At 41.1% G+C, this 26,905-nt stretch overlaps 3 protein-coding genes across 3 annotated transcripts in view; 2 read left to right on the top strand and 1 right to left on the bottom strand.

The window, feature by feature from the left end:
• LOC139548169 (zinc finger protein 135-like) overlaps positions 1-26,905 on the bottom strand; it is a 263,034-nt gene that overhangs the window by 64,152 nt on the left and 171,977 nt on the right. The window lies entirely within an intron of this gene.
• Positions 5,103-20,162, top strand: LOC139549031 (zinc finger protein 135-like). The gene is made up of 2 exons (XM_071359089.1): positions 5,103-5,136; positions 16,028-20,162. The coding sequence occupies exons 1-2, from the start codon at positions 5,103-5,105 to the stop codon at positions 17,266-17,268; spliced, it is 1,275 nt and encodes a 424-aa protein (XP_071215190.1). The 3' UTR covers positions 17,269-20,162.
• LOC139549944 (zinc finger protein ZFP2-like) lies at positions 23,738-25,533 on the top strand (the record flags this gene model as incomplete). The annotated part of the gene is made up of 1 exon (XM_071360597.1): positions 23,738-25,533. A coding segment is annotated over one exon (1,239 nt), but the record flags the coding sequence as incomplete, so codon positions are not given.

The following is a 26,905-nucleotide window of genomic DNA, read 5'->3' as shown; positions in this document are numbered from 1 at the left end:
CTAAATATATATACTATATACCGCTGCAATCTACAACGTCATGTAAAAACAAGATGTCATGGAGGTTAAATAAAGTCTGCTTTATCAATGGAACATATTGTGACCCGTCATGGAGGTTAAATAAAGTCTGCTTTATCAATGGAACATATTGTGACCCGTCCACTGGGGGGCGCTGTAGAGTCATAATATCCATAACAACTACAGGTCAAACAGGGAAATGGTTCACATCGTTTTTCCACCATTCATTTTTCCCACAGGGCTGTGTTTTTTTTAGGCTTACCCTGGTGTGACGTTTTGATAACCATGTACATCTCTCTAGGACAAGGTGACTGAGGGTGAATGTACACTAGATAAATGGCGGTAAATTGCTGTGTGCCGCTCTGCCTGCCCGTTGTGACTCCGTCAAGAATTCAGCAGAGCAAGTTTGTATGAAGGTCTGGTTATTAAATGGGTTCATAGTTCAATAGTAATATCCTCTAAAACGCTCTGGGGACAAACTTTGCTGCCCTGTTTCCAGTTGTCCACATGGCTGGGAGAACCTCTTCAAGTAAGGAAATAGATTTGGAAAATGTAAAAACAACGATGTATTATTAGCTAACTAGCTACAGTGCAGGCTAACTCAAACGAGCTGCTAAATGAGCTAGCTAGCTGTCTAACCAACTTCAAATACTGTATAGATAGATAGCTAAGTGAATTAAATATCATCAGCTGTCTTAACTTCATATTAGCTAGCTATCTTGATGTATTTATCACTGTAAAAAACAAACTCCAATGCATTTGTAGGTAGCTAGTTAACAGCCATGGAGGGTGAAAGGATAGCAGCCCCAACTGTCAGTGAGAGAGGAGGCTATTCTGGATAGGGCAGGTACTTTTGTGTAGTTCCTGACCCAAGAAGTGAGGATGAGGGAATGGCTGGATGAGTGTTTCAGACAGAGATAATAGTAACATAATATTCAGTGTGGTGTAATTTGACTATAATGAAGTGTGTTTCTTGTGAGGTTTTCTGTCCTCAGATAAAGAGCGCTATGAAAGCCAGTCTACATATGAAGAGGTCCCAATGAAGAGCAGTGGTTCTCAATCCTGGGGACTCAAAGAGGTACATTGTTGTTTTTGCCTCAGCACTGCACAGCTGATTCAAATGATCAACTAATCATCAAGCTTCAAGTGGTATTTATGTATTCATTTCTGATGCTATCCTTGATATGATCCTGTTATTGTCACATGCTACACATGTACATATGTGTGCCCATGCATCTATCAATCCAATGTTATCATGATTTGTTATCAGGGATATTATACTTTAGTAATCCACAATGACCTGGTGATGTAACAGTCTAATAATTACATTGTCTTCCGTATTCCTACAGATACCTTGTAACTGGAGATTCCTGCAAAACGATTGCCTACAGTTACCGTGTAGGGCACTGCAAGGTTGGGTGACCAGGGTCATCTGGGACTGTCTCCTGGAGGAACTCAGATGTGTGAAGGCTACCTGTGTCCTGCGTAACTTCATGAGGATGGACACGAGAACCAGGAGGGGATCTGCAGCTCGCCGCCGTGTCCCAGAGGAGGAGTCTGCTGCTCTGCAGGATGTTTCAAGGATGGGGTCCAACAACGCAGCAAGAGAGGCAATCCGTGTGCAGGAGATCTTCACCTCCTACTTCTTCAAAGAGGGTACTGTTCCCTGGCAACACCATAGACTACACTATGCACAACCAAAGGCTCTTTTAACAGGGTGCTGTTCCCTGGCAACACCATAGACTACACTATGCACAACCAAAGGCTCTTTTAAGAGCCATTCACATTGCAATAAGAGTATTCTTCCATTTACTTAGCTATGTCAACTGCAGTTATTCAATTCACAGTTTCTCTCCCTTTGATTTCTACTTCTCAGGTGAGGGTGCTGTTTAGGTAAGGGTGTGATGTCTGAGCAAAAACAAAACAGGCTGTTTTAAATCACCCATATTGAAAAAATGTAGAACAATTAGACACCCTATAACCCACACCTACACACTCATGTATCAATCTGATTGATGGATTGTGTTGTGCAGTAAGCAGGCTCAGGTGTATAACTGTGGCTCCTTCCACCATCAAAGAATAGGCAAGAGGGCCAACCATGGAGAATAGTAAGACACTTCATTATTTCTATAACTACACTATATTGTTTGTCCTGCAGCCACTTAGTGTGGTGTGGACACCAGGTGAGGCCACACACAGATTCCTGTTGAACACTGTGGCTTTAACTACCTTTCTCAATAACAGTCTCTCTCCTTCACTTCATCCCTCTCTCCCCTTCTCACTAAATCCTCTAGGTTATAGCAGCTGTCGGTGAACCCCTCCTGCATCTGAACTGGCTACATAGAGGGCACAGCATGATCAGAGGTGAGAGGTCACATGGTCAGGTCAACAGGAAGTATTATTAAAGAGATGCTTTACATTGAAATACAGATAGATGCAGTAGTCCCAGAGTTAATGATCCCAGGTCAGTTTATATTATACAGGAAGTATTATTAAAGAGATGCTTTACATTGAAATACAGATAGACATGCAGTAGTCCCAGAGTTAATGATCCCAGGTCAGTTTATATTATACAGGAAGTATTATTAAAGAGATGCTTTACATTGAAATACAGATAGATGCAGTAGTCCCAGAGTTAATGATCCCAGGTCAGTTTATATTATACAGGAAGTATTATTAAAGAGATGCTTTACATTGAAATACAGATAGATGCAGTAGTCCCAGAGTTAATGATCCCAGGTCAGTTTTGCATTTCACCTCCTGATTGATGACTAACAATGTTAGAATAAAAACACAAGGCTTAAACATGCTCTCTCTCTCCATCTGTCTCTCATCTGCAGATATGTTTTGATGTGAGAGGATGCCAACCCCCAGTCCCATCATCGCCACCTCACCCTCTTTTAAGATAACCTTTGGGCCGACGTGAGACACTTATGTAATTGTGATGAACTGAGAGAATATTTAGGTAGCACTGTGATTCATTAATCATGTGCTGCCTTCCCTGCTCCTATCTGCTTACCTCTTTCCCTTTCTGTCTTTTACACCTCTCTCCACCTCCTCTTTCTTCCTCTGTTTTTATAATGCACAACAGATGTGCATTGAAGTACAGATTGAACTTGTATTTATAACACTTGGATAATGAGCTTTTCAATCAAGCGTTTCACATTCTCTACTGGTTGAAATGAAGTGTAATGTGATGAAACACTCCACCTATCCTGTGTTTATCAGATCAATGCAGATGAAGGGCATTAGATATTGAGATGAACCGGTGTTGGAGTATTTACATGATGCATAGGAAGTGTAGTGTACTGTTTTTTAACATTATATTTCTGTATATATGAATTAACTAGTTAAATCCTGTTTCTAGTCTATTAGTTACAATGTGTAACCATTGATGTCCCAGGACCAAGATTGGTAAACACTGTTGAAGTGTATAATTGTAATACATACATGAAGTCACAGAGTCATTCAAAGACTGGAATTTGATACTCCTGGTATTGGATATGACTGAAAAATCATCTCAAAGACATTCATACCTAAACTGCACCTTTATTTGCCAAGGTAGAGTACATGATCAGTGAATATATTAAATGTACAGGCTACAATGTGGGGATCTCATCCATGGTAATAACTACATATACGACTTGCATCCTTGGCACAACATGATATTATATTCTACTCAATCCATAGGCTTCATTAATGTCATTCAGGCTGTTTTGAAGTTGATACAACTGGCTATGATAGCTGAGGTTCATAGCTAGGTTCTGAACTAATATGTATACCAAACGGTTGGGTCCATACACAGATCGGCTAGATAGCTAGCTACACATCCATGGGCATAAAGGGATTTTAATCATCCACTGCACAATAAGCAAGAACATAGCTAGCTACGTTATTTCATCTATCTGCATGGCAAATATCAGCAAGGAAAGCTTACAAAATTGTACATTCAATTTGCAGTAAAATCTTCAGCTAGCTAGATTCTATACATCCACTGTTTCCCAAAACGACAGTCTGGTTTGCTGGTTGTTTCAGGAGTCCCTAAAACAACCAGAATTACAATTTCATACTCATGTCACAACACCCATAAAGCTAGCCAGCTAGCTGGCTAATGTTAGCTAGTCAGCTAGCTGGCTAATGTTAGCTAGTCAGCTAGTTGGCTAATGTTAGCTAGTCAGCTAGCTGGCTAATGTTAGCTAGTCAGCTAGCTGGCTAATGTTAGCCGGGTCAGCTAGCTGGCTAATGTTAGCTAGTCAGCTAGTTGGCTAATGTTAGCTAGTCAGCTAGCTGGCTAATGTTAGCTAGTCAGCTAGCTGGCTAATGTTAGCTAGTCAGCTAGCTGGCTAATGTTAGCTAGTCAGCTAGCTGGCTAATGTTAGCTAGTCAGCTAGCTTGCTAAATCACGATTTTTGGAAATGAACTTTATGATAAAAAAAATGCATAATCGTTTGTCTCTACATTAACTAACATTCCTGTCAACTGTGCATGTTTTTGCATGATTCGTTTTGACGTTATAATCACTTACATTTGCTTCCATCTTAGTACTGTTGTCCACCATCTTTGATCCAGTTCAGTTCTGTGTAGTGGTACCCCTCTCTCGAAGTATTTCTTTCAGCCATCTTTGCTGAAGAAAGTCTAACAATCACTAGTGAAGCAGCAGCCTCCCCCGGTCCTAGTGCCGGCCCGTTAAGAAGTTTAAGATGCGATGGAATGGTTGACGAAAAAAATAAATCACAGAAAAAATATATAGACTGATATTGATTTATTCAGGGGGGGGGCTAATTAATATTTTAGTTCTAGCGACGTCTCTGGTTCCTACCCTTTAACTTTTTGTCTGAAAATTAAATATACATTTTACTCAACTACCCAATCCAGTCAGTAGTGTGGGAATTTAAGGCGACGCTGTTGGTGTGACGTATAATTTATTGGACGGAACGCTTCTTTCAGCAGCAGCAATAGTTAGTCAGACACCTCGGTAGCTTGCTGGACACAATAGCCGAACCAATAAAGCTCTTTAGATGCTTTCGTGTTTATTAGCCACTGTGTTTTAAAACCACTTCTGTCGTCTAGTTAGTTATCGTAAGATGGTTTTGAGAAACAGCGTCCTGATTAATACTAGTAAGTACTGTCTTAAATACCAAACTCAGCAGTTGTTGAACTGATGTGTGGCGTTAAAGGGGAAATATGCAATTGCTACATGCCTCATTAGCTTAGTTAAACTGTTGTAGCCCATCAGAACACCAAATAAGATTTTTTTACTCCAATGTTTAGAAACAATGTAAACCAACACTGTATCGCCTCAACATGGTTAAAACTATAATGTTGATATTTTATTTATTTTACCGTTATTTTACCAGGTAAGTTGACTGAGAACACGTTCTCATTTGCAGCAACGACCTGGGGAATAGTTACAGGGGAGAGGAGGGGGATGAATGAGCCAATTGTAAACTGGGGATTATTAGGTGACCGTGATGGTTGAGGGCCAGATTGGGAATTTAGCCAGGACACCGGGGTTAACACCCCTACTCTTACGATAAGTGCCATGGGATCTTTAATGACCTCAGAGAGTCAGGACACCCGTTTAACGTCCCATCCGAAAGACGGCACCCTACACAGAGCAGTGTCCCCAATCACTGCCCTGGGGCATTGGGATCTTTGTTTAGACCAGAGGAAAGAGTGCCTCCTACTGGCCCTCCAACACCACTTCCAGCAGCACCTGGTCTCCCATCCAGGGACTGACCAGGACCAACCCTGCTTAGCTTCAGAAGCAAGCCAGCAGTGTTATGCAGGGTGGTATGCTGCTGGCTGAGACCATATCATGGATGGTCTCTCTATGAATTTGAAAGTAGTTACATTTCTCTTATTACCAAAACAGTGGTGGAATGATTTTTTAAACCGCAACAAAATGGCTGCTCAGAAACTTGGTTTGGTAAACAGCTGAGGGATGGGGGCTGGAGAAATGTAACCACTCTCAAATTCATAGAGAAAGACATTGTAGCAACCTTCAGGCTATCCCCTGAATTCACTACACTATGAATACAAAGACTGGCCATCCATGAGGTCAAAAGTATTGTTTTAAACAGAATTCTAGGCTATATAGTATATTCTAGAATTCATCCATGATGTCATAATGATAGTTTAACCAGGTTTCTAGGCTATATAGTATATTCTAGAATTCATCCATGATGTCATAATGATAGTTTAACCAGGTTTCTAGGATATATAGTATATTCTAGAATTGCCAGTGTAGATTTCCTGTGGGGGTCAAATTATTAGAGCTGTTGTTAAGTCATTGTATAATATTCAGCCAATTTTTTTTCATCCCCTTACATTAATGGCAAGACATACCTAGATGCAATTACATTCATGAATTGGTTTGAAACCTTTGTTTTAAACCCTTCTCAAAGTTGGTCCCTTGACGGATTTGTAAAAAATGGTTTATCATGAAACACTTTTTTATTTTTATTTAAATGTAACCTTTATTTAACTAGGCAAGTCAGTTAAGAACAAATTCTTATTTTACAATGACTGCCTACCCCGGAAGACGCTGGGCCAATTGTGCGCCGCCCTATGGGACTCCCAATCACGGTCGGTTGTGATACAGCCTGGTTTTGATCCAGGTTGTCTGTAGTGGCGCCTCAAGCACTGAGATGCAGTGTCCGCTGCGCCACTCGGGAGCCCCAAAATCATGTTCTAGTGCTGTCCCCAACTAAAATACATATTGGTCAACCAAGAGTCATCTGTTCTTTCTACCAATCGCCCCATGTGTTTTTATAAAATCAAATATACGTACTGAATTTGTCTGATGCTTTAAGCATTCTGATCAAATAATTTTGACACACAAATGACTCGAAGTCATAACTAGGGGGATAACCATAACTAGAGGGAGCCGGTCGTCAGCATAACCTGACCAGAGGGAGCCGGGCGTTAGCATAACCTGACCAGAGGGAGCCGGTCGTCAACACAACCCGACCAGGGGGAGCCGGTCGTCAACACAACCCGACCAGGGGGAGCCGGTCGTCAACACAACCCGACCAGGGGGAGCCGGTCGTCAACACAACCCGACCAGGGGGAGCCGGTCGTCAACACAACCCGACCAGGGGGAGCCGGTCGTCAACACAACCCGACCAGGGGGAGCCGGTCGTCAACATAACCCGACCAGGGGGAGCCGGTCTTCAACAAAACCCGACCAGGGGGATTCCCCCCTCCGCTGCTGGACTTCGTAAATTCTGCCGTTTTGCTCCTGAAGTTTTCAGTAATAGACTAATAGACTACAGATAAATAGACTAATAGACTAGTAATTGACTACACCATCAGTCTGCAACCTTTTCCAGTTGGAGTGCCAATTTATCTGACCGTTTCTGCAAATCTGTGTGCCAGTTATGATTTTCATATGCACATTTTCGTGGAACAGTTTCATTTAAATTATAATAGTATCTCAAAATCTTTGTCTGTGATTAATCTACATTCTAAATGAAAATTATACAAATCTAAAAGTAACTTTTATTGCCATTGCCAACTATGTAAAGATAGCCTACATAAAGCCAACAAATAAAAACATGGCATTCTGCAGGTAGAAAATATCTTGATAAAAATAAATATCCTAGAAATCACATTGGCTGCACATGGCCTGTCTACGACAAACTTGAAACATTGTATCAACTATCAACTGGGTCAGGAAACTCGGATAGCAAGCTTGCAACATTGTATAAAATATTCTAGGCCCTCAGTTTCCTGCTACAGTGAGTTCTTGACAGTAATCAGGTATTTTATGACATTTTTATGACATTTCCACTGGATCAGAGCATTACATTTTTCCCTTTTCTGCTGAGTGGTTATCGGAAGGGCAAGAGCTGTAAATATTTTACGAAAATACTTTGAGGAACTATTGTCATTCGCAATTGATTTTGATTAGACTTTGTTTACTTGCTGTTTGGAGGTGAAGAAAATGTTACTTTGAGAAGCACCACAACTCATTAGTGGTGGTGCATTAAGACAATCAGAAATACTATCAGACATCCCCAAATGGGCACATTTATAGGCCTACATTTGTGTGCAGGCCAGTTAGACTAGTCCTACTTCTATGTGTAATCAGGTGTACGTCCTTACTCAACATTGACAGGAGTGTTTCAAACAAAAGACAATTAATAAATTGACCAAACTGACGCATCTTGCTGGGTCAGGTCTGGGTGATCTGCCATGGGCCGTTTCATTTAGTATCCGTTTGGGTCGGCTGGGGAATGATTGTATTTCCCCATAGTATGTTGTTCCGAAGTTGACCAACTGAAAGGGAGTGTAACTTTGATTATAATTACTCTTCCCTTAAAACTTCTTAAGGACTGGGGGTGCTGTTTACACTTTTGGGGAAAATCGTATCCAATTTAAACGGCCTCGTACTCAATTCTTGCTCGTACAATATGCATATTATTATTAATATTGGATAGAAAACACTCTCTAGTTTCTAAAACAGTTCTAATTATTTCTCTAAGTGAAACAGAACTCTTTTTACAGCCCATTTCCTATCCGGAAGTGAGATTTCCAATAGCGAGGTCTCTCTTCAAGAGCTTGTCTATAAAAGGGCATGTCACTTATGACTGTAGAAACACGTCATACACCTTCCCCTGGGTGTCATGCGGAAGTGAGAGCAGAAATGACTTGATTATCTCGTTCTGGGATTGAATACAACCTCTTGGAGTGAGAGGTCCGCCATTATTTGTTTTTGGAAGGACCTGGAATCGCCTCCTGGAAAACCGTCGTTATAGGTGAATATGATCTCCGGCTTCGATATTATTTGATACATGTCACAATATCATCCTAAAGTATGTTTTTTCAATATAGTTTAATTATATTATTGAAATTTATTCGGGACTTTAGACGTGATGCGTTGGAGGAATTTGTTCAAGAAGGAGAGGTTAGCGCCGCACGGCCAGTGTGCTTGCTAATTCAAGAGGGAAATAGTTCGTTCTGGATCCAAACAAAGACGCTTCTGAACAAAGGACACCTTGTACAACATTCTGATGGAAGATCAACAAAGATAAGGACCCAATTTGGGATGCTATTTCATATATCTGTCAAACTGTGCTATCGCTACCGTTTGCATTGAATCAATGCTGTTGTGTGATAGCTATTGTAGTAAGCTAATATAACGATACATTGTGTTTTCGCTGTAAAACACTTCAAAAATCGGAAATATTGGCTTTATTCACAAGATCTTTGTCTTTCATTTGCTATCCACCATATATTTCTCTGAAATGTTTTATGATGAGTAATTAGGTAGTTGACGTTGGTGTCTGTATTTACTCTGGCTACTCCCGTGCTATTTCTGACTGTAGCTATGATGGTAGCTATGATGGTAGCAGTAATGTAAAACTGATTTATAGCTCAAATATGCACATTTTTTGAACAAAACATAGATTTATTGTGTAACATGTTATAGGACTGTCATCTGAGGGAGTTGTTTCTAGGTTAGTTAGGTTGGTTCTAGGTTAGTTAGGTTGGCTTTGTGCATGCTACCTGCTGTGAAAAATGGTGCTGTGAAAAATGTCTGTCCTCTTTTGTATTTGGTGGTGAGCTAACATAAATATACGTGGTGTTTTTGCTGTAATACATTTTAAAAATCGGACATGTTGGCTGGATTCACAAGATGTTTATCTTTCAAATGCTGTATTGGACTTGTTAATGTGTGAAAGTTAAATATTTCTAAAAAATATTTTTTTGAATTTCGCGCTCTGCCTTTTCAGTGGAATGTGGGAGGAGTTCCGCTAGCGGAACGCCAGTCCTAAACAGGTTTTAGGGAGGGAATCGAGGTTCAACACCTGTTTGTCCCCGCCCTTTCCTGGGTTGGTGAAGAGCGGCATTACATTTTAAGGAATAAATCCAAGCCTCACTCTCATCACCTGTGGACGGTGGTGCTTCCAGCGAGGCGTGGATTTAATAATATGTTGTACCTAGTTTCCCTCCTTCAGGGAACAGTAGTTATAGTCATAACGTTACACTTGTCATATGATGAACTTCAACTTAAATACTGGATCTTGCTGTCGGACAGTTTTTTTGTATTCTGAAATGCAACTGTTTTCATGGGCACAGAAATACTAAATCATTTCAGAGTTTGCTAAATCCAATGGTTTTTAACTGAGTCATCTTGTAATCCAAGATGGTGTAGCATTAAGACCTGTTTGTTGTAAATGGTATGTATTTTTCGTCTTTTTTTGTATATATTGCAATATATTTAAATCTTTTTCCATTTTTAAATTAAATATACCTTCCGGCAACCCGCCTCACCCAATATGATACGGATCAGCTATTTTTTTTTTTATACCTTATAGCTAGAACCTCCATCAGCAGCTAGCCATCAGAAGCTAACCAGCTAATTAGCTACTAGCTATTTAGTCATTGTTAGCCACTGCTAGCGGCCTTTACCTTTTTAGCTCAGACACCAGCCGCTTTTAGCCTGGATAACACCTGCCAGTCTGCACAGCGCGATATCAACCCTGAGCATATCGGACTGTTTTTCTCCATTACATCACCGTATTACTGCCGTAAGCTCTGGACCATTACACCAGTTTATAATAATCGCAGCTGGCTAGCTGCTACCGAGTGGCCCAGCCTAGACGCTAGCCTTGAGCCAGGCCCATCTCCCGGCCTGCTCAGTGGACCCTATGATCACTCGGCTACACAGCTGATGCCTCCCAGACTCTTCACTAAGACGACTAGAAGCCTCTACATCACCGGATTCCTGCCGTAAGTTCTGGACCTTTGCACCGGATTGGCTACAGTGGCTAACACCCTTGTCCCGAAGCTAGCACCAGTTAGCCTCGAGCCAGGTGCATCTCCCGGCTAGCAAACAAAATTACTCCAGCTACAATACCTCTTTTGCCAATTGGCCTGGACCCTTTGTCGACACGGAGCACAGCCGATCCATCACGACTGGTCTGCCGACGCAATTCCGTCCGATGTGCCCTCAACCGTCCTTTGCCAGACGTCGGTGACGCCCTTGTCCCGAAGCTAGCACCAGTTAGCCTCGAGCCAGGCGCATCTCCCGGCTAGCGTAGTAATGACTACATAGCGGCTTCCCTGGTTCATATATTGCTGTTCACTGGACCCTATGATCACTTGGCTACTTAGCTGATGACTGCTGGACTGTTTTTCATCACGGTTCTCCATTTTGTTTATCTGTCGGCCCCAGCCTTGAACTCAGGCCCTGTGTGTAGTTAACTGACCCTCTCAGCCCATTCATCGCCATTTTACGTGTTTTTGTTGTTTTAGCTGATTAACTGTTGTCTTACCCGTTGTTGTCTTATCTAGCTCTCCCAATCAACACCTGTGATTGATTTATGCCTCGCTTTATGTCCCTCTAATGTCAATATGCCTTGTATACTGTTGTTTGGGGTAGTTATCATTGTTTTATTTTACTGCGGAGCCCCTAGTCCCACTCAACATGCCTCAGAGAACTACTTTGTCCCACTTCCCACACATGCGGTGACCTCACCTAGCATAACTGGTGCCTCCAGAGATGCAACCTCTTATCGTCACTCAGTGCCTAGGTTTACCTCTACTGTACCCACACTCTACCATACCCCTGTCTGTACATTATGCCTTGAATCTATCCTACCACACCCAGAAATCTGCTCCTTTTATTCTCTGTTCCCAAAGCACTAGACGACCAGTACTGATAGCCTTTAGCCGTACCCTCATCCTACTCCTCTGTTCCTCGGGTGATGTAGAGGTTAACCCAGGCCCTGTGTGTCCCCAGGCGCTCTCATTTGTTGACTTTCTGTAACCATAAAAGCCTTGGTTTCATGCATGTTAACATCAGAAGCCTCCTCCCTAAGTCTGTTATACTCACTGCTTTAGCACACTCCAACCTTGATGTCCTTGCCGTGTCTGAATCCTGGCTTTGGAAGGCCACCAAAAATTCAGAAATTTCCAGCCCCATCTACAACATTTTCCGTCAAGACAGAACTGCCAAAGGGGGAGGAGTTGCAATCTACTGCAGAGATGGCCTGCAAAGTTGTATCATGCTTTCCAGGTCTAAACCCAAACAGTTCGAGCTTCTAATTTTAAAAACGAATCTCTCCATAAATAAGTCTCTCACTGTTATATACACCCCTCAGTTCCCAGCTGTGCTCTGGACACCATATGTGAATTGATTGGCCCCATCTATCTTCAGTTTGTTCTGTTAGGTGACCTAAACTGGGATATGCTTAACCTCTCTAGGAGGTGTGGGACGCTACCGTCCCACCTGGCCAACATCCAGTGAAATTGCAGAGCGCCAAATTCAAAAACAGAAATACTCATTATAAAAATTCATAAAACATACAAGTGTTATACATCAGTTTAAAGATTAACAGTTACCAGCCAAGTAGAGGAGTTACACAAGTCAGAAATAGCAATAAAATTAATCACTTACCTTTGATGATATTCATATCGTTGCACTCACAAGACTCCCATTTACTCAATAAATGTTTGTTTTGTTCGATAAAGTCTCTCTTTATATCCAAAAACCTCAGTTTTGTTCAGTAATCCACAGGCTCAAAGGCAATCACAACATCCAGACGAAAAATCCGAATAGTATCAGTAAAGTTTGTAGAAACATGTCAAACGATGTTTATAATCAATCCTCAGGTTGTTTTTAGCCTAAATAATAGATAACATTTCAAAAGGTAAACAAGAACGGCGCATTCTGGGACACTGAATGGTTCACTCATTCAGAGTGGTCTTACTCTGTCAATTTTCAGAATACAAGCCTGAAACAATTTTTAAAGACCGTTGACATCTAGTGGAAGCCATAGGAAGTGCAATTTGAGTCCTAAGTCAATGGAATCTGTATAGGCAGTCAATGGAAAAATATAAAAATCCCACTTCCTGGATGGATGTTTCTCAGGTTTTCGCCTGTCATATCAGTTCTGTTATACTCACAGACATTATTTTAACAGTTTTGGAAACTTTAGAGTGTTTTCTGTCCAAATCTACCAAGTTTACTTTGGGCACGCTTTTCATCCGGAGGTGAAAATAGCGCCCCCTACCCTAGTGAGGTTAACACCCCCGCCGTCCTACAATCCAAGCTAGATGCCCTCAATCTCACACAAATGATCAAGGAACCCACCAGGTACAACCCTAAATCCGTTAACATGGGCACCCTCATAGATATTATCCTGACCAACTTGCCCTCCAAATACACCTCTGCTGTTTTCAATCAGGATCTCAGCGATCACTGCCTCATTGCCTGCATCCGTTATGGGTCCGCGGTCAAACGACCAGCCCTCATCACTGTCAAACGCTCCCTAAAACACTTGTGCAAGCAGGCATTTCTAATCGACCTGGCCCGGATATCCTGGAAGGATATTGACCTCATCCAGTCAGTAGGAGATGCCTGGTTGTTTTTTAATTGTAATTTCTTCACCACCTTAAATAAGCATGCCCCTTCAAAAAATGTAGAACTAAGAACAGATATAGCCCTTGGTTCACTCAAGACCTGACTGCCCTCGACCAGCACAAAAACATCCTGTGGCGTACTGCACTAACATCGAATAGTCCCCGCGATATGCAGCTTTTCAGAGAAGTCAGGAACCAATACACACAGTCAGTTAGGAAAGCAAAGGCTAGCTTTTTCAAACAGAAATTTGCATCCTGTAGCTCTAACTCCAAAAAGTTTTGGGACACTGTAAAGTCCATGGAGAACAAGATTCCTAAAGATTGGAAAGCTGCCACGGTCATCCCCCTCTTCAAAGGGGGTGACACTCTAGACCCAAACTATTACAGACCTATATCCATCCTGCCCTGCCGTTCTAAAGTCTTTGAAAGTCAAGTTAACAAACAGATCACTGACCATTTTGAATCCCACCGTACCTTCTCCGCTGTGCAATCCAGTTTCCGAGCTGGTCACGGGTGCACCTCAGCCACGCTCAAGGTACTAAACGATATCATAACCGCCATTGATAAAAGGCAGTACTGTGCAGCCATCTTCATCGACCTGGCCAAGGCTTTCGACTCTGTCAATCACCGTATTCTTATCGGCAGACTCAATAGCCTTGGTTTCTAAAATGACCGACTCGCCTGGTTTACCAACTACGTCTCAGACAGAGTTCAGCGTGTCAAATCGGAGGACCTGTTGTCTGTACCTCTGGCAGTCTCTATGGGGGTACCACAGGGTTCAATTCTCGGACCGACTCCTTTCTCTGTAAATACCAACGATATTGCTCTTGCTGCGGGTGATTCCTTGATCCACCTCTACGCAGACGACACCATTCTGTATACATCTGGCCCTTCTTTGGACACTGTTAACAAACCTCCAAACGTGCTTCAATGCCATACAACACTCCATCCGTGGCCTCCAACTGCTCTTAAACGCTAGTAAAACTAAATGTATGCTCTTCAACCTATCGCTGCCTCCCCCCGTCCAGCATCACTACGATTCTGACTTAGGTATTTATAGTTGTCCACATATTCTATGTGTCTGGCTAGACTGTAAACTCTCCTTCCAGACTCACATTAAGCATCTCCAATCCAAAATTAAATCTAGAATCGGCTTCCTATTTTGCAACAAAGCGTCCTTCACTCACGCTGCCAAACATACCCTCGTAAAACTGACTATTCTACCGATCCTTGACTTCGGTGATGTCATTTTCAAAATAGCCTCCAACACTCTACTCAGCAAACTGGATGCAGTCTATCACAGTGCCATTCGTTTTGTCACCAAACCCCATATACCACCCACCACTGCGACCTGTATGCTCTTGTCGGCTGGCCCTCACTACATATTTGTCGCCAAACCCACTGGCTCCAGGTCATCTATAAGTCTTTGCTAGGCCGCCTTAACTCAGCTCACTGGTCACCATAGCAACACCCACCCATAGCACGCGCTCCAGGACGTTTATCTCACTGGTCATCCCCAAAGCCAACATCTACTTTGGCCGCCCTTCCTTACAGTTCTCTGCTGCCAATAACTGGAACAAATTGCAAAAATCGCTGAAGTAGGAGACATATGGGCAGCTGTACACAGCCCATCTGTAAATAGCCCATCTAACTACCTACCTCATCCCCATGTTTTTATTTACTTTTTTTGCTCTTTTGCACACCAGTAATTCTACTTGCACATCATCATCTGCACATCTATCACTCCAGTGTTAATTTGCTAAATTGTAATTACTTTGCTACTATGGCCTATTTATTGCCTTACCTCCTTACTCCATTTGCGCACACTGTATATAGATTTTTCTATTGTGTTATTGACTGTACTTTTGTTTATCCCACGTGTAACTCTGTTGTTTTTTTGTCGGTCTGCTTTGCTATATATATGAGAAATATACAAATAAAATCTTTACTTTATTGACAACACCCAAATGGATACTGTCATTAACGTGGTTCTTCAATAATTACTTATAATTCTTCAAACATATTAAACAGGACATTCAAACGAGCCTTACAATTATAATCCAAAGTAGTGTGAAATGCACTCATAATCAACCTGGAAATAGAGGTTACTCCCCTGAGTTTTCCCCCATTCACATTCAGAATACATTGTGAAAAACTAAAAGCTTTGCTCACCATTTTTGCTCCAGGCAGATATACTACATCCATAACTTGTGGTTTCCTCATTAGCAGATATACTACATCCATTACTATCGGTTTCCTCATTAGCAGGGAGGTGTTTCTGCAATCAAATTGCGTGTGCATCGCCCTCCTGCCGCAATTTTAGCAAACACAGAAAGGGGCCTATATTGGAGACCAAAAGTCATCTGACACACTGCTTATAGTTTCAACAACATGAATAACTTATTTCTAGTCTACAATCATCGATCTTATAACTTATTTCTAGTCTACAATCATCGATCTTACTACTAAAATATGACTATTCTTGCTCATTTTAAGACAATTGTTAAATAATTTTTACATTCATTACAGACATCAATTGTTGTACAACATCATGGCTACGCTGTTGGCATCACCTTTTTACAGTGGATTTTCACTTTTGTGGGCCTTTAATCATCTGACTTTGTTGTTCACACAGGAGAGATACGGGACTATCGTGGATCCTTTGGGGAGCCTCAACAACCTCATGATGCTGACGAGGCAGAGAAGAGTCTCTCCAGATCAGAACGCCTCAATAAACACCTGCAGAGATCCACAGGGAAGAGAACTCACTGCTGCTCTGACTGTGGGAAGAGATTCACCTCATCAGGCATTAAAATTCATCAAAGGATCCACACAGGAGAGAAACCTTATAGCTGTGTTCAATGTGGGATGAGTTTTAAAGCATCTAGCAATCTGACTACACACCAGAGAACACACACAGGAGAGAAACCTTATAGCTGTGATCAATGTGGGAAGAGTTTTACTACATTTGACTCTCTGACAGTACACCAGAAAATACACACAGGAGAGAAACCTTATAGCTGTGTTCAATGTGGGAAGAGTTTTACTGCATCTAGCAATCTGACTACACACCAGAGAACACACACAGGACAGAAACCTTATAGCTGTGATCAATGTGGGAAGAGTTTTACTACATCTAGCTATCTGACAGTACACCAGAGACTACACACGGGAGAGAAACCTTATAGCTGTGTTCAATGTGGGAAGAGGTTTACTGCATCTAGCAATCTGACTACACACCAGAGAACACACACAGGAGAGAATCCTTATAGCTGTGATCAATGTGGGAAGAGTTTTACTGCATCTAGCAATCTGACTACACACCAGAGAATACACACAGGAGAGAAACTATATATATGTGATGAATGTGGGAAGAGTTTTACTACTTCTGGCCATCTGTCAGTGCACCAGAGAACACACACAGGAGATAAGCCTTATAGCTGTTATCAATGTGGGAAGAGTTTTTGTCAATCTGGTGATCTGACAGTGCACCAGAGAACACACACAGGAGAGAAACCGTATAGCTGTGATCAATGTGGGAAGAGTTTTACTACATCTGGCTCTCTGACTTTACACCAGAGAACACACACAGGAGAGAAACCTTATAGCTGTGGTCAATGTGGGAAGAGTTTTTGTCAATCTAGTAAACTGACAGTGCACCAGAGAACACACACAGGAGAGAAACCGTATAGCTGTAATCAATGTGGGAAGAGTTTTGTTACATCTAGCTATGTGACTATACACCAGAGAACACACACAGGAGAGAAACCTTATAGCTGTAATCAATGTGTGAAGAGTTTTGTTACATCTGGGCAGCTGAATGTACACCAGAGAACACACACAGGAGAGAAATCTCTTAGCTGTGACCAGAGGTAATCTGATAAAAGATCTCTGACTAAACATTAGAAAATACATGAAGCAGTTGTTTCATGATATCAATTAATTAATTTAACATTGTAGTAGGAGTATTTTAATGATGTCACAATGTAGAATGTTTTAACATTGTAGTAGGAGTATTTTAATGATGTCACAATGTAGAATGTTTTAACATTGTAGAAGGAGTATTTTAATGATGTCACAATGTAGATTGTTTTAACATTGTAGTAGGAGTATTTTAATGATGTCACAATGTAGAACCCTAAATGTTTGTCCCCTGTTCTATTGATTTCAACATGATATGGATATTAGCCTCAGGGGGAAAATCCAGGCTCTGAATTGGAAGAGTACTATTTATGAGATTTAGTAAGTACACATTATTCCCAGATTCAGTGTGGTTTTTGAGCTGCTAGTTTTAACAGGACGTGCAACCTCATCTCCCTCCTGTCGCATAAATGATTTTAGCATGATATCGATTAGTTATGACAAATTAGTGTTGCGTTCCTTTGTTTAGCGACCCCTACATTTAAACGCATTCCAACATCACGTACAACCTGATTTCCCCCCTAATCGATATCAGTGATTTATTGCTACTTGTCAAAACAACAGGGTTTCTGGTGCTTGTGCAGTTTATAAGGAGCTTGTTTAAAAAAATACAAGAAATATGATTATTGTGGCAGATGTTTGTGTAAATAGCACATGTTATGTTTAGGTTTTCAATTCATCCCAAACTGTTTCTGCATATTGGTTATTCATTTGGACATGTTAAAACTGTGTTTTGACATTGAGGCTATCCCACCGAGCAAAATGTAATTGAAAAGTCATTGAAAATAAGACTATGCAATCAAATGTTTTTTTTTAACATGTTTTATTATACCATGCCTTACCTTAAGTGAATTATTGACAATACATATTAACAAAGGGGTGTACATTTGGCTTTGGTAATTCATGTTTACAATTCATGTAACTTTTAGTAATCATAATTATTTATGCAATCAACTGACAATTTTCGGGTATAATTATATTGACATTGTTGCCCTTCTTTTAGAATAGCAGGGTTAATTCTCAGATGTGACAACCCAAATGTACTAGAGCATGATATTGGGGACTGGGCCCCGATCCAACAACATGCCTATCGAGTGAACTCTGAAAAGAGAGAGAAGCTCCGCAGTGAGGTGGAAAGTTACTATGGTTATTGCAGGAGTTTCCTCTTGAAATCAGACATGTCCGTGTTAAGGACAACTTGGTTGCTGATTGTTTCAAGGGTGGGCAGTCATAGTTTTGCGTTTAGCCATTGCGTTGCCATGGATCAATTTATTTTGACTGCACGTTTTTCCGTATTGGAGATGAGTTTTGTTTGGGCTCGTTCCAAGGGGACGAGAGTTCTAGAAGCTAGTGAGTTTTAGGAAGACGAGAGTTCTAGAAGCTGGTGAGTTTTAGAAAGACGAGAGTTCTAGAAGCTAGTGAGTTTTAGGATTCTATAGAATGAAAAAGGAGAAAAAAATAATACGATTGTATATTATTATTTAGAAATACGTGTTTTTAATTGTTGACAGCCAGTAGACACCATGTTTATATTGTAGAAGGTGATGCATTGTAGTTGATTATAATGTGAAATGGAAGTTGTTTTCTGTTGGTGGTGAGCAAACTTGTCCAACAAAAATTATAGGATTTATTTGTTGTCTTAAGGGGAAAGGTGTTCCAGGCTTTCGTTTCTCCATTTATGTTTTGAGGTTGGACTTTAGCACGTATAGCTCGTTAGCATATATAGCTCGTTAACACGTATAGCTCGTTAGCACGTAGGGCACACTGATTGGTGTCACCTCGTTAGTCAGTATGTGTAACACCAGTTCTTTTGTTTGCCTCTTCTTGGGCAGATTTAGTGGATCTCATGGGTGACTTTTATGTCCCAGTTGTTGTTACTAGTGAATTATTTAGAAATGTTTTTTTTCTTGTTTTTAATTGTTGACAGCCAGTAGACACCATGTTTATATTGGTGAAGCATTGTAGTTGATTATAATGTGAAATGGAAGTTGTTTTCTGTTGGTGGTGAGCAAACTTGTCCAACAAAAATATAGGATATATTTGTTGTCTTAAGGGGGAAGGTGTTACAGGCTTTGGTTTTTCCATTTATGTTTTGAGGTTGGACTTTAGCTCGTATAGCTCGTCAGCACGTAGGATGCACTGATAAGTGTCACCTCGTTAGTCAGTATGTGTTACACCTGTGCTGGCTTGTCCATCTCGTTAGTGGGAAGGTGTTTCACCTGAGCTGGTCCAGGTTCTATTTAAGAGTGTCTGGCCCAGTGCTCCAGTTGTCTTGATAGATGTGGAGAGTCAACACCTTTAGTTGCTCCACCTTTTTGGTTTGCTTCCTGTCTGTAAGTTTGGTGTGGGTTTTTCTTTTGTTTCCCTCTTCTTGGGCAGATTTAGTGGATCTCATGGTGGGTGTCTTTTATGTCCCAGTTGTTGTTACTAGTCAACTTTCAGTGGACACTGAGAGCAAAATTGCAAGATTATGTTAGAATTCTTTTATTGCATCAAATGGTTGTTTTATGCAACAGAATAGAGGGTTCTTAGAACTATTGTGTCTGTGTGTTCTACTGAGGATGGGCCTCTGGGAGAAAACACTGACAGGAGATTTACAATGTCGTTTGGGTGATAAAACCTAAAGAGACCGCATTCCAGTGCATGAGTTAATGTTTCTGTGCTCTATGGTACCAGGGAGAGATGACCCCAGGGCCAGACCCTGGTCTCTACACAAAGAGTACTGTTTTTACAGCAGATACTGTATGCTCTGAATTATAAGTATCTTTCATACAAATCTTAACCTTGTGACCCGTTCTATACATCTGTTGTTGCGTCAACGATCAAGTCAGCTGCTGCTGCTCCAATACAGTATGAGGTGAAACGGTGAACTGACTTTCAACCGGGCAGTCAGCTGCTGCTGCTCCAATACAGTATGAGGTGAGACGGTGAACTGACGTTGAACTGAACTGACGTTGAACCGGGCAGTCAGCTGCTGCTGCTCCAATACTGACGTTGAACTGGGCAGTCAGCTGCTGCTGCTCTAATACAGTATGAGGTGAGACGGTGAACTGACGTTGAACTGGGCAGTCAGCTGCTGCTGCTCCAATACAGTATGAGGTGAGATGGTTAACTGATGTTGAACCGGGCAGTCAGCTGCTGCTGCTCCAATACAGTATGAGGTGAGACGGTGAACTGATGTTGAACCGGGCAGTCAGCTGCTGCTGCTCCAATACAGTATGAGGTGAGACGGTGAACTGACGTTGAACCGGGCAGTCAGCTGCTGCTGCTCCAATACAGTATGAGGTGAGACGGTGAACTGATGTTGAACTGGGCAGTCAGCTGCTGCTGCTCCAATACAGTATGAGGTGAGACGGTGAACTGATGTTGAACTGGGCAGTCAGCTGCTGCTGCTCCAATACAGTATGAGGTGAGACGGTGAACTGACGTTGAATCATAATAATTAAGTTAATACAAATTAATTAGTGAATCTGTTAAAAAATAGTATATGGCATATTAAATATATGATTATATTGTTATCATATAGAAACATCATGGAATATTGTACATCATATTAAATATATTACTCTATTGTTATCATATAGAAATATCATGGAATATTGTACATCATATTAAATATATTACTCTATTGTTATCATATAGAAACATCATGGAATATTGTACATCATATTAAATATATTACTCTATTGTTATCATATAGAAACATCATGGAATATTGTACATCATATTAGCATCAACATACATTATTGTTTCATTAAATTTCACATAATAAGGATATTTCATATTTAAAAGTTCAGAAGTCAGAACCCATCACCTGCTATGTAAAAGAGACAGAAGAATGTACAATGGTCAATGCTATCCGGGATCCTTGGGACATCCCTACCCTAACCCCTTTTAAATGTTAACTTCAACGGGCTAGGGACGTCCCAAGGATGTGTAATTTCTCACCCCTTTTGGCTGTAGGAAAGTTATTTCTCCTCAGGCACACACATTTGTTCTTTGATATTATGAAGGTAATTTGTGTCAAATGTACTTTTCCCCACTCATTCACCCCATCTCTTTACAATGCTTATTTATATTCAGTGGCCTGACTGCATCCAGACTGTCAAAGGCCCATCCTGGTAGATCTGAACCTAATGCAGCTTGGAGTGATCAGACGACAGAAGTCACATTTAGGTCCCAGGTGTAACTGAGGCCATAGATGCTCCATATCCATTACTTTGAGTGTTTTATATAATATGACTAAATGTGTTTCTTTCTGTGTTGCAGGGGCAGTCAAGAAATGGAACTGCAAGGCCACAGAACATGACATAAGCAGAGCTGTGGGAGACCACCTCAAGCCCCTGGTAGAGCCGTGGGTGGTGCTTACCACTCTACCAGCAGAGCTGTGGGAGACCACCTCATGCCCCTGGTAGAGCCGGGGGTGGTGTTTACCACTCCACCACGCATTCAGCAGGCTGGAAATGTGATGCTGTTTTTCATACTAAGACGGACCAAGAGTCTGTTGATTGGTCAGTCATTGGGTTCATTTGTTAAAATCAAACTTTATTTATACAGCACATTTCAGACGTGGATGCAACACAATGGCTTCTCAGAAAAAAACAATGAAAATAAACAGAAATATTTAGTACACATCAAACAGAAGACTAACAACTGAAAGACTAATGAACATTCGAAGGAAATACCATTGATTAAAATATTAATTGGATGCAATATCCAACCCAAAATATTAGCTTGTTTTTTAGGGGGCTCTGAAAGACACTATGGGGGTGTCCACTGAAAATTGATAAGTAACAACAACTGGGACCTAAAAGACACCCACCATGAGACCCACTAAATCTGCCCAAGAAGAAGCAAACAAAAGAAAAACCCACAACTAACTTAAAGACAGGAAGTAAACCAAAATGGTAGCGCAACTAAAGGTGTTGACTCTCCACATCTATCAAGACAACTGGGGCACTGGGCCAGACACTCTTAAATAGAACCTGGACCAGCTCAGGTGAAACACCTTCCCACTAACGAGATGTACAAGCCAGCACAGGTGTAACACATACCGACTAACGAGGTGACACCAATCAGTGCGTCATACATTGTCACCGTGCTGACTTTTGCCCGTCGCCTGCAGCAAAAGCCTCTATCCCGTCCTCTGGCTAGACAGAGTACTTTAGGATTTTAGTTACTTCGGTGCAACAAGGGCCTAGCCGTGCGGCCCTACCAACCCTTCTATTTATTCTTTGCGTGAGTTGGCTTTGTTCCTTAGTTCGCGTTGTCACTCCCTTTATAATTATATTGTGGGCTCTTAGAGTATTATATTTCCTCTAACTACTCAAATTTATACTAAGATCTCCTCCACCTGTCCTTTTTATTTATTCATGTACCTGTTGATTATTAATGTGTAGAGAACTGTTCCTTGATGGATAGGCTATTATACAACACACAGAGCTATTTTCCTATATTTGTTGTTTGGTGAAGTTATGGGTCCTACAGTAGGTCTGTGTTGTTGTTAGGTGAAGTTATGGGTCCTACAGTAGGTCTATGTTAGGTGAAGTTATGGGTCCTACAGTAGGTCTATGTTAGGTGAAGTTATGGGTCCTACAGTAGGTCTATGTTATTGTTAGGTGAAGTTATGGGTTCTACAGTAGGTCTATGTTATTGTTAGGTGAAGTTATTGGTCCTACAGTAGGTCTATGTTGTTGTCAGGTGAAGATATGGGTCCTACAGTAGGTCTATGTTATTGTTAGGTGAAGTTATTGGTCCTACAGTAGGTCTATGTTACTGTTTGGTGAAGTTATGGCTGATGTTAAAGCTAGCCAAAGAGCAAATACAGAACTTAATGTGAGTTTCCTTGAGTAGCATCCTGATCTTGTGCTGATCTTGCGCTGTAATATTCAGAATACATTGTGAAAAACTAAAATCTTTGCTCACCATTTTTGCTCCAGGCAGATATACTACATCCATAACTAGTGGTTTCCTCATTAGCAGATATACTACATCCATAACTATCGGTTTCCTCATTACCAGATATACTACATCCATAACTAGTGGTTTCCTCATTACCAGATATACTACATCCATAACTGGCGGTTTCCTCATTAACAGATATACTATTAGCAGGGAGGTGTTTCTGCATTCAAATTGTTTGTGCATTGCCCTCGTGCTGCAATTTTAGCAAACACAGAAAAGGGCCTACATTGGAGACTAATAGTTGTCTGGTACACTGCTTAGGATTTCAACAACTTGAATAACTTATTTCTAGTTACCACTAATGTGAAAACAAGACAAAATATGACTTGTTGCTAACTTGACTGTCTTAATTGTCAAATAATTCAACAGACGTCAATTGTTGTACAACTTCATGGGTATGCTCTGGGCATCATCTTTTACCTCAAATTAACAGTGGATTTCTGCTGTTGTGGGCCTTTAACCGTCTGACTTTGTTGTTCACACAGGAGAGAGACGGGACTATCGTGGATCCTCTGGGGAGCCTCAACAACCTCATGATGCTGACGAGGCAGAGAAGAGTCTCTCCACATCAGAACTCCTCAAGAAACGCCTGCAGAGACCCACAGGGAAGAAATCTCACTGCTGCTCTGACTGTGGGAAGAGATTCACCTCATCAGGCATTGAAATACACCAGAGAATACATACAGGAGAGAAACCTTACAGCTGTGATCAATGTGGGAAGAGTTTTACTCTGCTGAACAGCCTGATAGTACACCAGCGGACACACACAGGAGAGAAACCTTTTAGCTGTGATCAATGTGGGAAGAGATTTACTACATCTAGCTATCTAACTATACACCAGAGAACACACACAGGAGAGAAACGATATAGCTGTGATCAATGTGGAAAGGGTTTCGGTACATCTGGCTGTCTGACAAAACACCAGAGAATACACACAGGAGAGAAGCCTTACAGCTGTGATCAATGTGGGAAGAGATGTTCTACATCTGGCCATCTAACTATACACCAGAGAATACACACAGGAGAGAAACCTTACAGCTGTGATCAATGTGGGAAGAGTTTTGCTGCATCTGGCAATCTGACTCTACACAAGAGAATACACACAGGAGAGAAACCTTATAGCTGTGATCAATGTGGAAAGAGTTTTACTCAGTCAACCAGCCTGACATCACACCAGAGAACACACACAGGAGAGAAACCTTATAGCTGTGGTCAATGTGGGAAGAGTTTTTGTACATCTGGGCGTCTGGCAACACACCGGAGAACACACACAGGAGAGAAACCTTATAGCTGTGATCAATGTGGGAAGAGTTTTGGTACATCTGGCTGTCTGACAAAACACCGGAGAACACACACAGGAGAGAACCCTTATAGCTGTACTCAATGTGGGAAGAGTTTTACTCATTCAACCAGCCTGAAATTACACCAGAGAACACACACAGGAGAGAAACCTTATAGCTGTAATCAATGTGAGAAGAATTTTTCTTCATCTGGCCTTCTGACTGTACACCAGAGAATACACATTGGAGAGAAACCTTATTGCTGTGATCAATGTGGGAGAAGTTTTACTCAGCTAGGCAGCCTGGTATCTCACCAGAGAACACACACAGGAGAGAAACCTCATAGCTGTAATCAATGTGGGATGAGATACTCTGATAAAAGATCTCTGACTAAACATCAGAAAATACATGTTTCATGATATCAATGAAATAATGTAGAATGTTTTTTAATATTGTGGAAGTATTTTAGTCACGTCACAATGTAGAATGTTTTAACATTGTAGTAGCAGTATTCTAATGATGTCACAATGTAGAATGTTTTAACATTGTAGTAGCAGTATTCTAATGATGTCACAATGTAGAATGTTTTAACATTGTAGTAGGAGTATTTTAATGATGTCACAATGTAGAATGTTTTAACATTGTAGTAGGAGTATGTTAATGATGTCACAATGTAGAACCCTAAACGTTTGCTCTGAATTCTATTTATGAGATTTAACAAAAAGTGACTCACAAAAAAGAGTTTTGATTCAAGTTGGTGACCCACTTGAATCAAAATGCAATACTTCAAAATGTTTAGGTTTTCAATTTATGCCAAACTGTTTCTACATATTGGTTATTGATTTGGACACGTTAAAACTGTGTTTTGAAATTGTGCTATTCCCATTTATCAAAATGTAATTGAAAAGACGTTGAAAATAACACTATTCCTGATGTCCAATATACGTTCGGTTGAAAGTGAAAGTTCAAAAGATGTATTTTCTAACTGGTGCTTGCTTCGGGACAGAGGTGTTAGCCAGTAGTAGCCACTCGGTTGCAGCTAGCTAGCTGTGATGATACGGTGTAATTGTCCAGAGCTTGCGTCAGGAATCCGGTGATGTGGTAGAGAAAAAGCAGTCCTATATGCTCTGGGTTGATATCGCGCTTGCAGACTGGCAGGTATTGGCCCGGTATTGAAGCTGGCTGTGTCCGAGTTGAGGGTGAAGACCGCAGCAGTGGCTAACTGACTACTAGCTAGTAGCTAGTTATCTGGCTAGATTCTGATTGGGGTTACGGTTCTAAAGTATAAAAAAATAGCAGGTCCGTACCACATTGGGTGAGGCGGAATGTAGGAATGTATATTCAGTTCCTAGATGGAAAGTGAAATTAAAATATATACGAAATGTATACGAAAAATACGAAGACTATTTACACGGGACAAGACAAGACAAAGACACGTCCGACTGCTACGCCATCTTGGATTGGAATGATAATGAACAGACTAGGTCCATACTGCTCCTACATGGTGTAACAATACATCATGTAGATTTACACTACCGTTCAAAAGTTTGGGGTCCTTGTTTTTTAAAGAAAATCTAATTTTTTCATTTATTTACCTGTTTTTGCTTTGTCATTATGGGGCAGTGTGATGTCTTATGGGGTATTGTGATGTCATTATTGGGTATTGTGTAGATTGATGAGGGGGAAAAACTATTTAATCATTTTTAGAATAAGGCTGTAACGTAACTAAATGTGGAAAAAGTGAAGGGGTCTGAATGCTTTTCAAATGCATTTTATATATAGGGGCAGTACTTAGTGACATCACTTCATGAAACAGGAGGTACAAATATATAACATAGATTCACAAATTCAACATTCAATGTATCAAAATATATGACCAAGCTGGAAGTGGAAACGCCAGCCCAGCCACAATCCTAGAGGTTCACTGATGATTAACCTCCTCCTTCACATCTGAATCCTGATGATCAACCTCCTCCTTCACATCTGACTCCTGATGATCAACCTCCTCCTTCACATCTGACTCCTGATGATCAACCTCCTCCTTCACATCTGACTCCAGTGATCAATCCAGAGCGTCTTCTTTTATGGGGAATCCCGATGGACGACGTCATCGAATAGGACGTCATCACCACATCCGCCCACAAGTTAATTGTCATTGAGGTTATTAATGGGAAGAACATTAGCAATATGTCCTGTCTGGTAACTTGTCTTTCGTTCAAAGGATTTACATTGGCAGGTGCACAGGGAGAAACCCAATTTAAAAAACTCAGTTGATCTTAAACTGCGGAAACACTTTTGGAAGTCTTTAACTGCATCAAAGTCTGTGGCCTGTGATGTTGGGACAAATG

The sequence above is a fragment of the Salvelinus alpinus genome, chromosome 2 (assembly GCF_045679555.1).
Source record: "Salvelinus alpinus chromosome 2, SLU_Salpinus.1, whole genome shotgun sequence".
Taxonomy (NCBI): Eukaryota; Metazoa; Chordata; class Actinopteri; order Salmoniformes; family Salmonidae; genus Salvelinus; species Salvelinus alpinus.
This window is presented reverse-complemented; position numbering and strand designations above follow the sequence as displayed.

What these genes read in the sequence shown, in the direction of transcription:
- LOC139549031 (XM_071359089.1), top strand. Translation starts at nt 5,103, where the DNA reads ATGGTTTTGAGAAACAGCGTCCTGATTAATACTA. An exon ending in CAGCGTCCTGATTAATACTA is followed by an intron (nt 5,137 to 16,027) that starts GTAAGTACTGTC and finishes TTGTTCACACAG; the next exon opens with GAGAGATACGGGACTATCGT.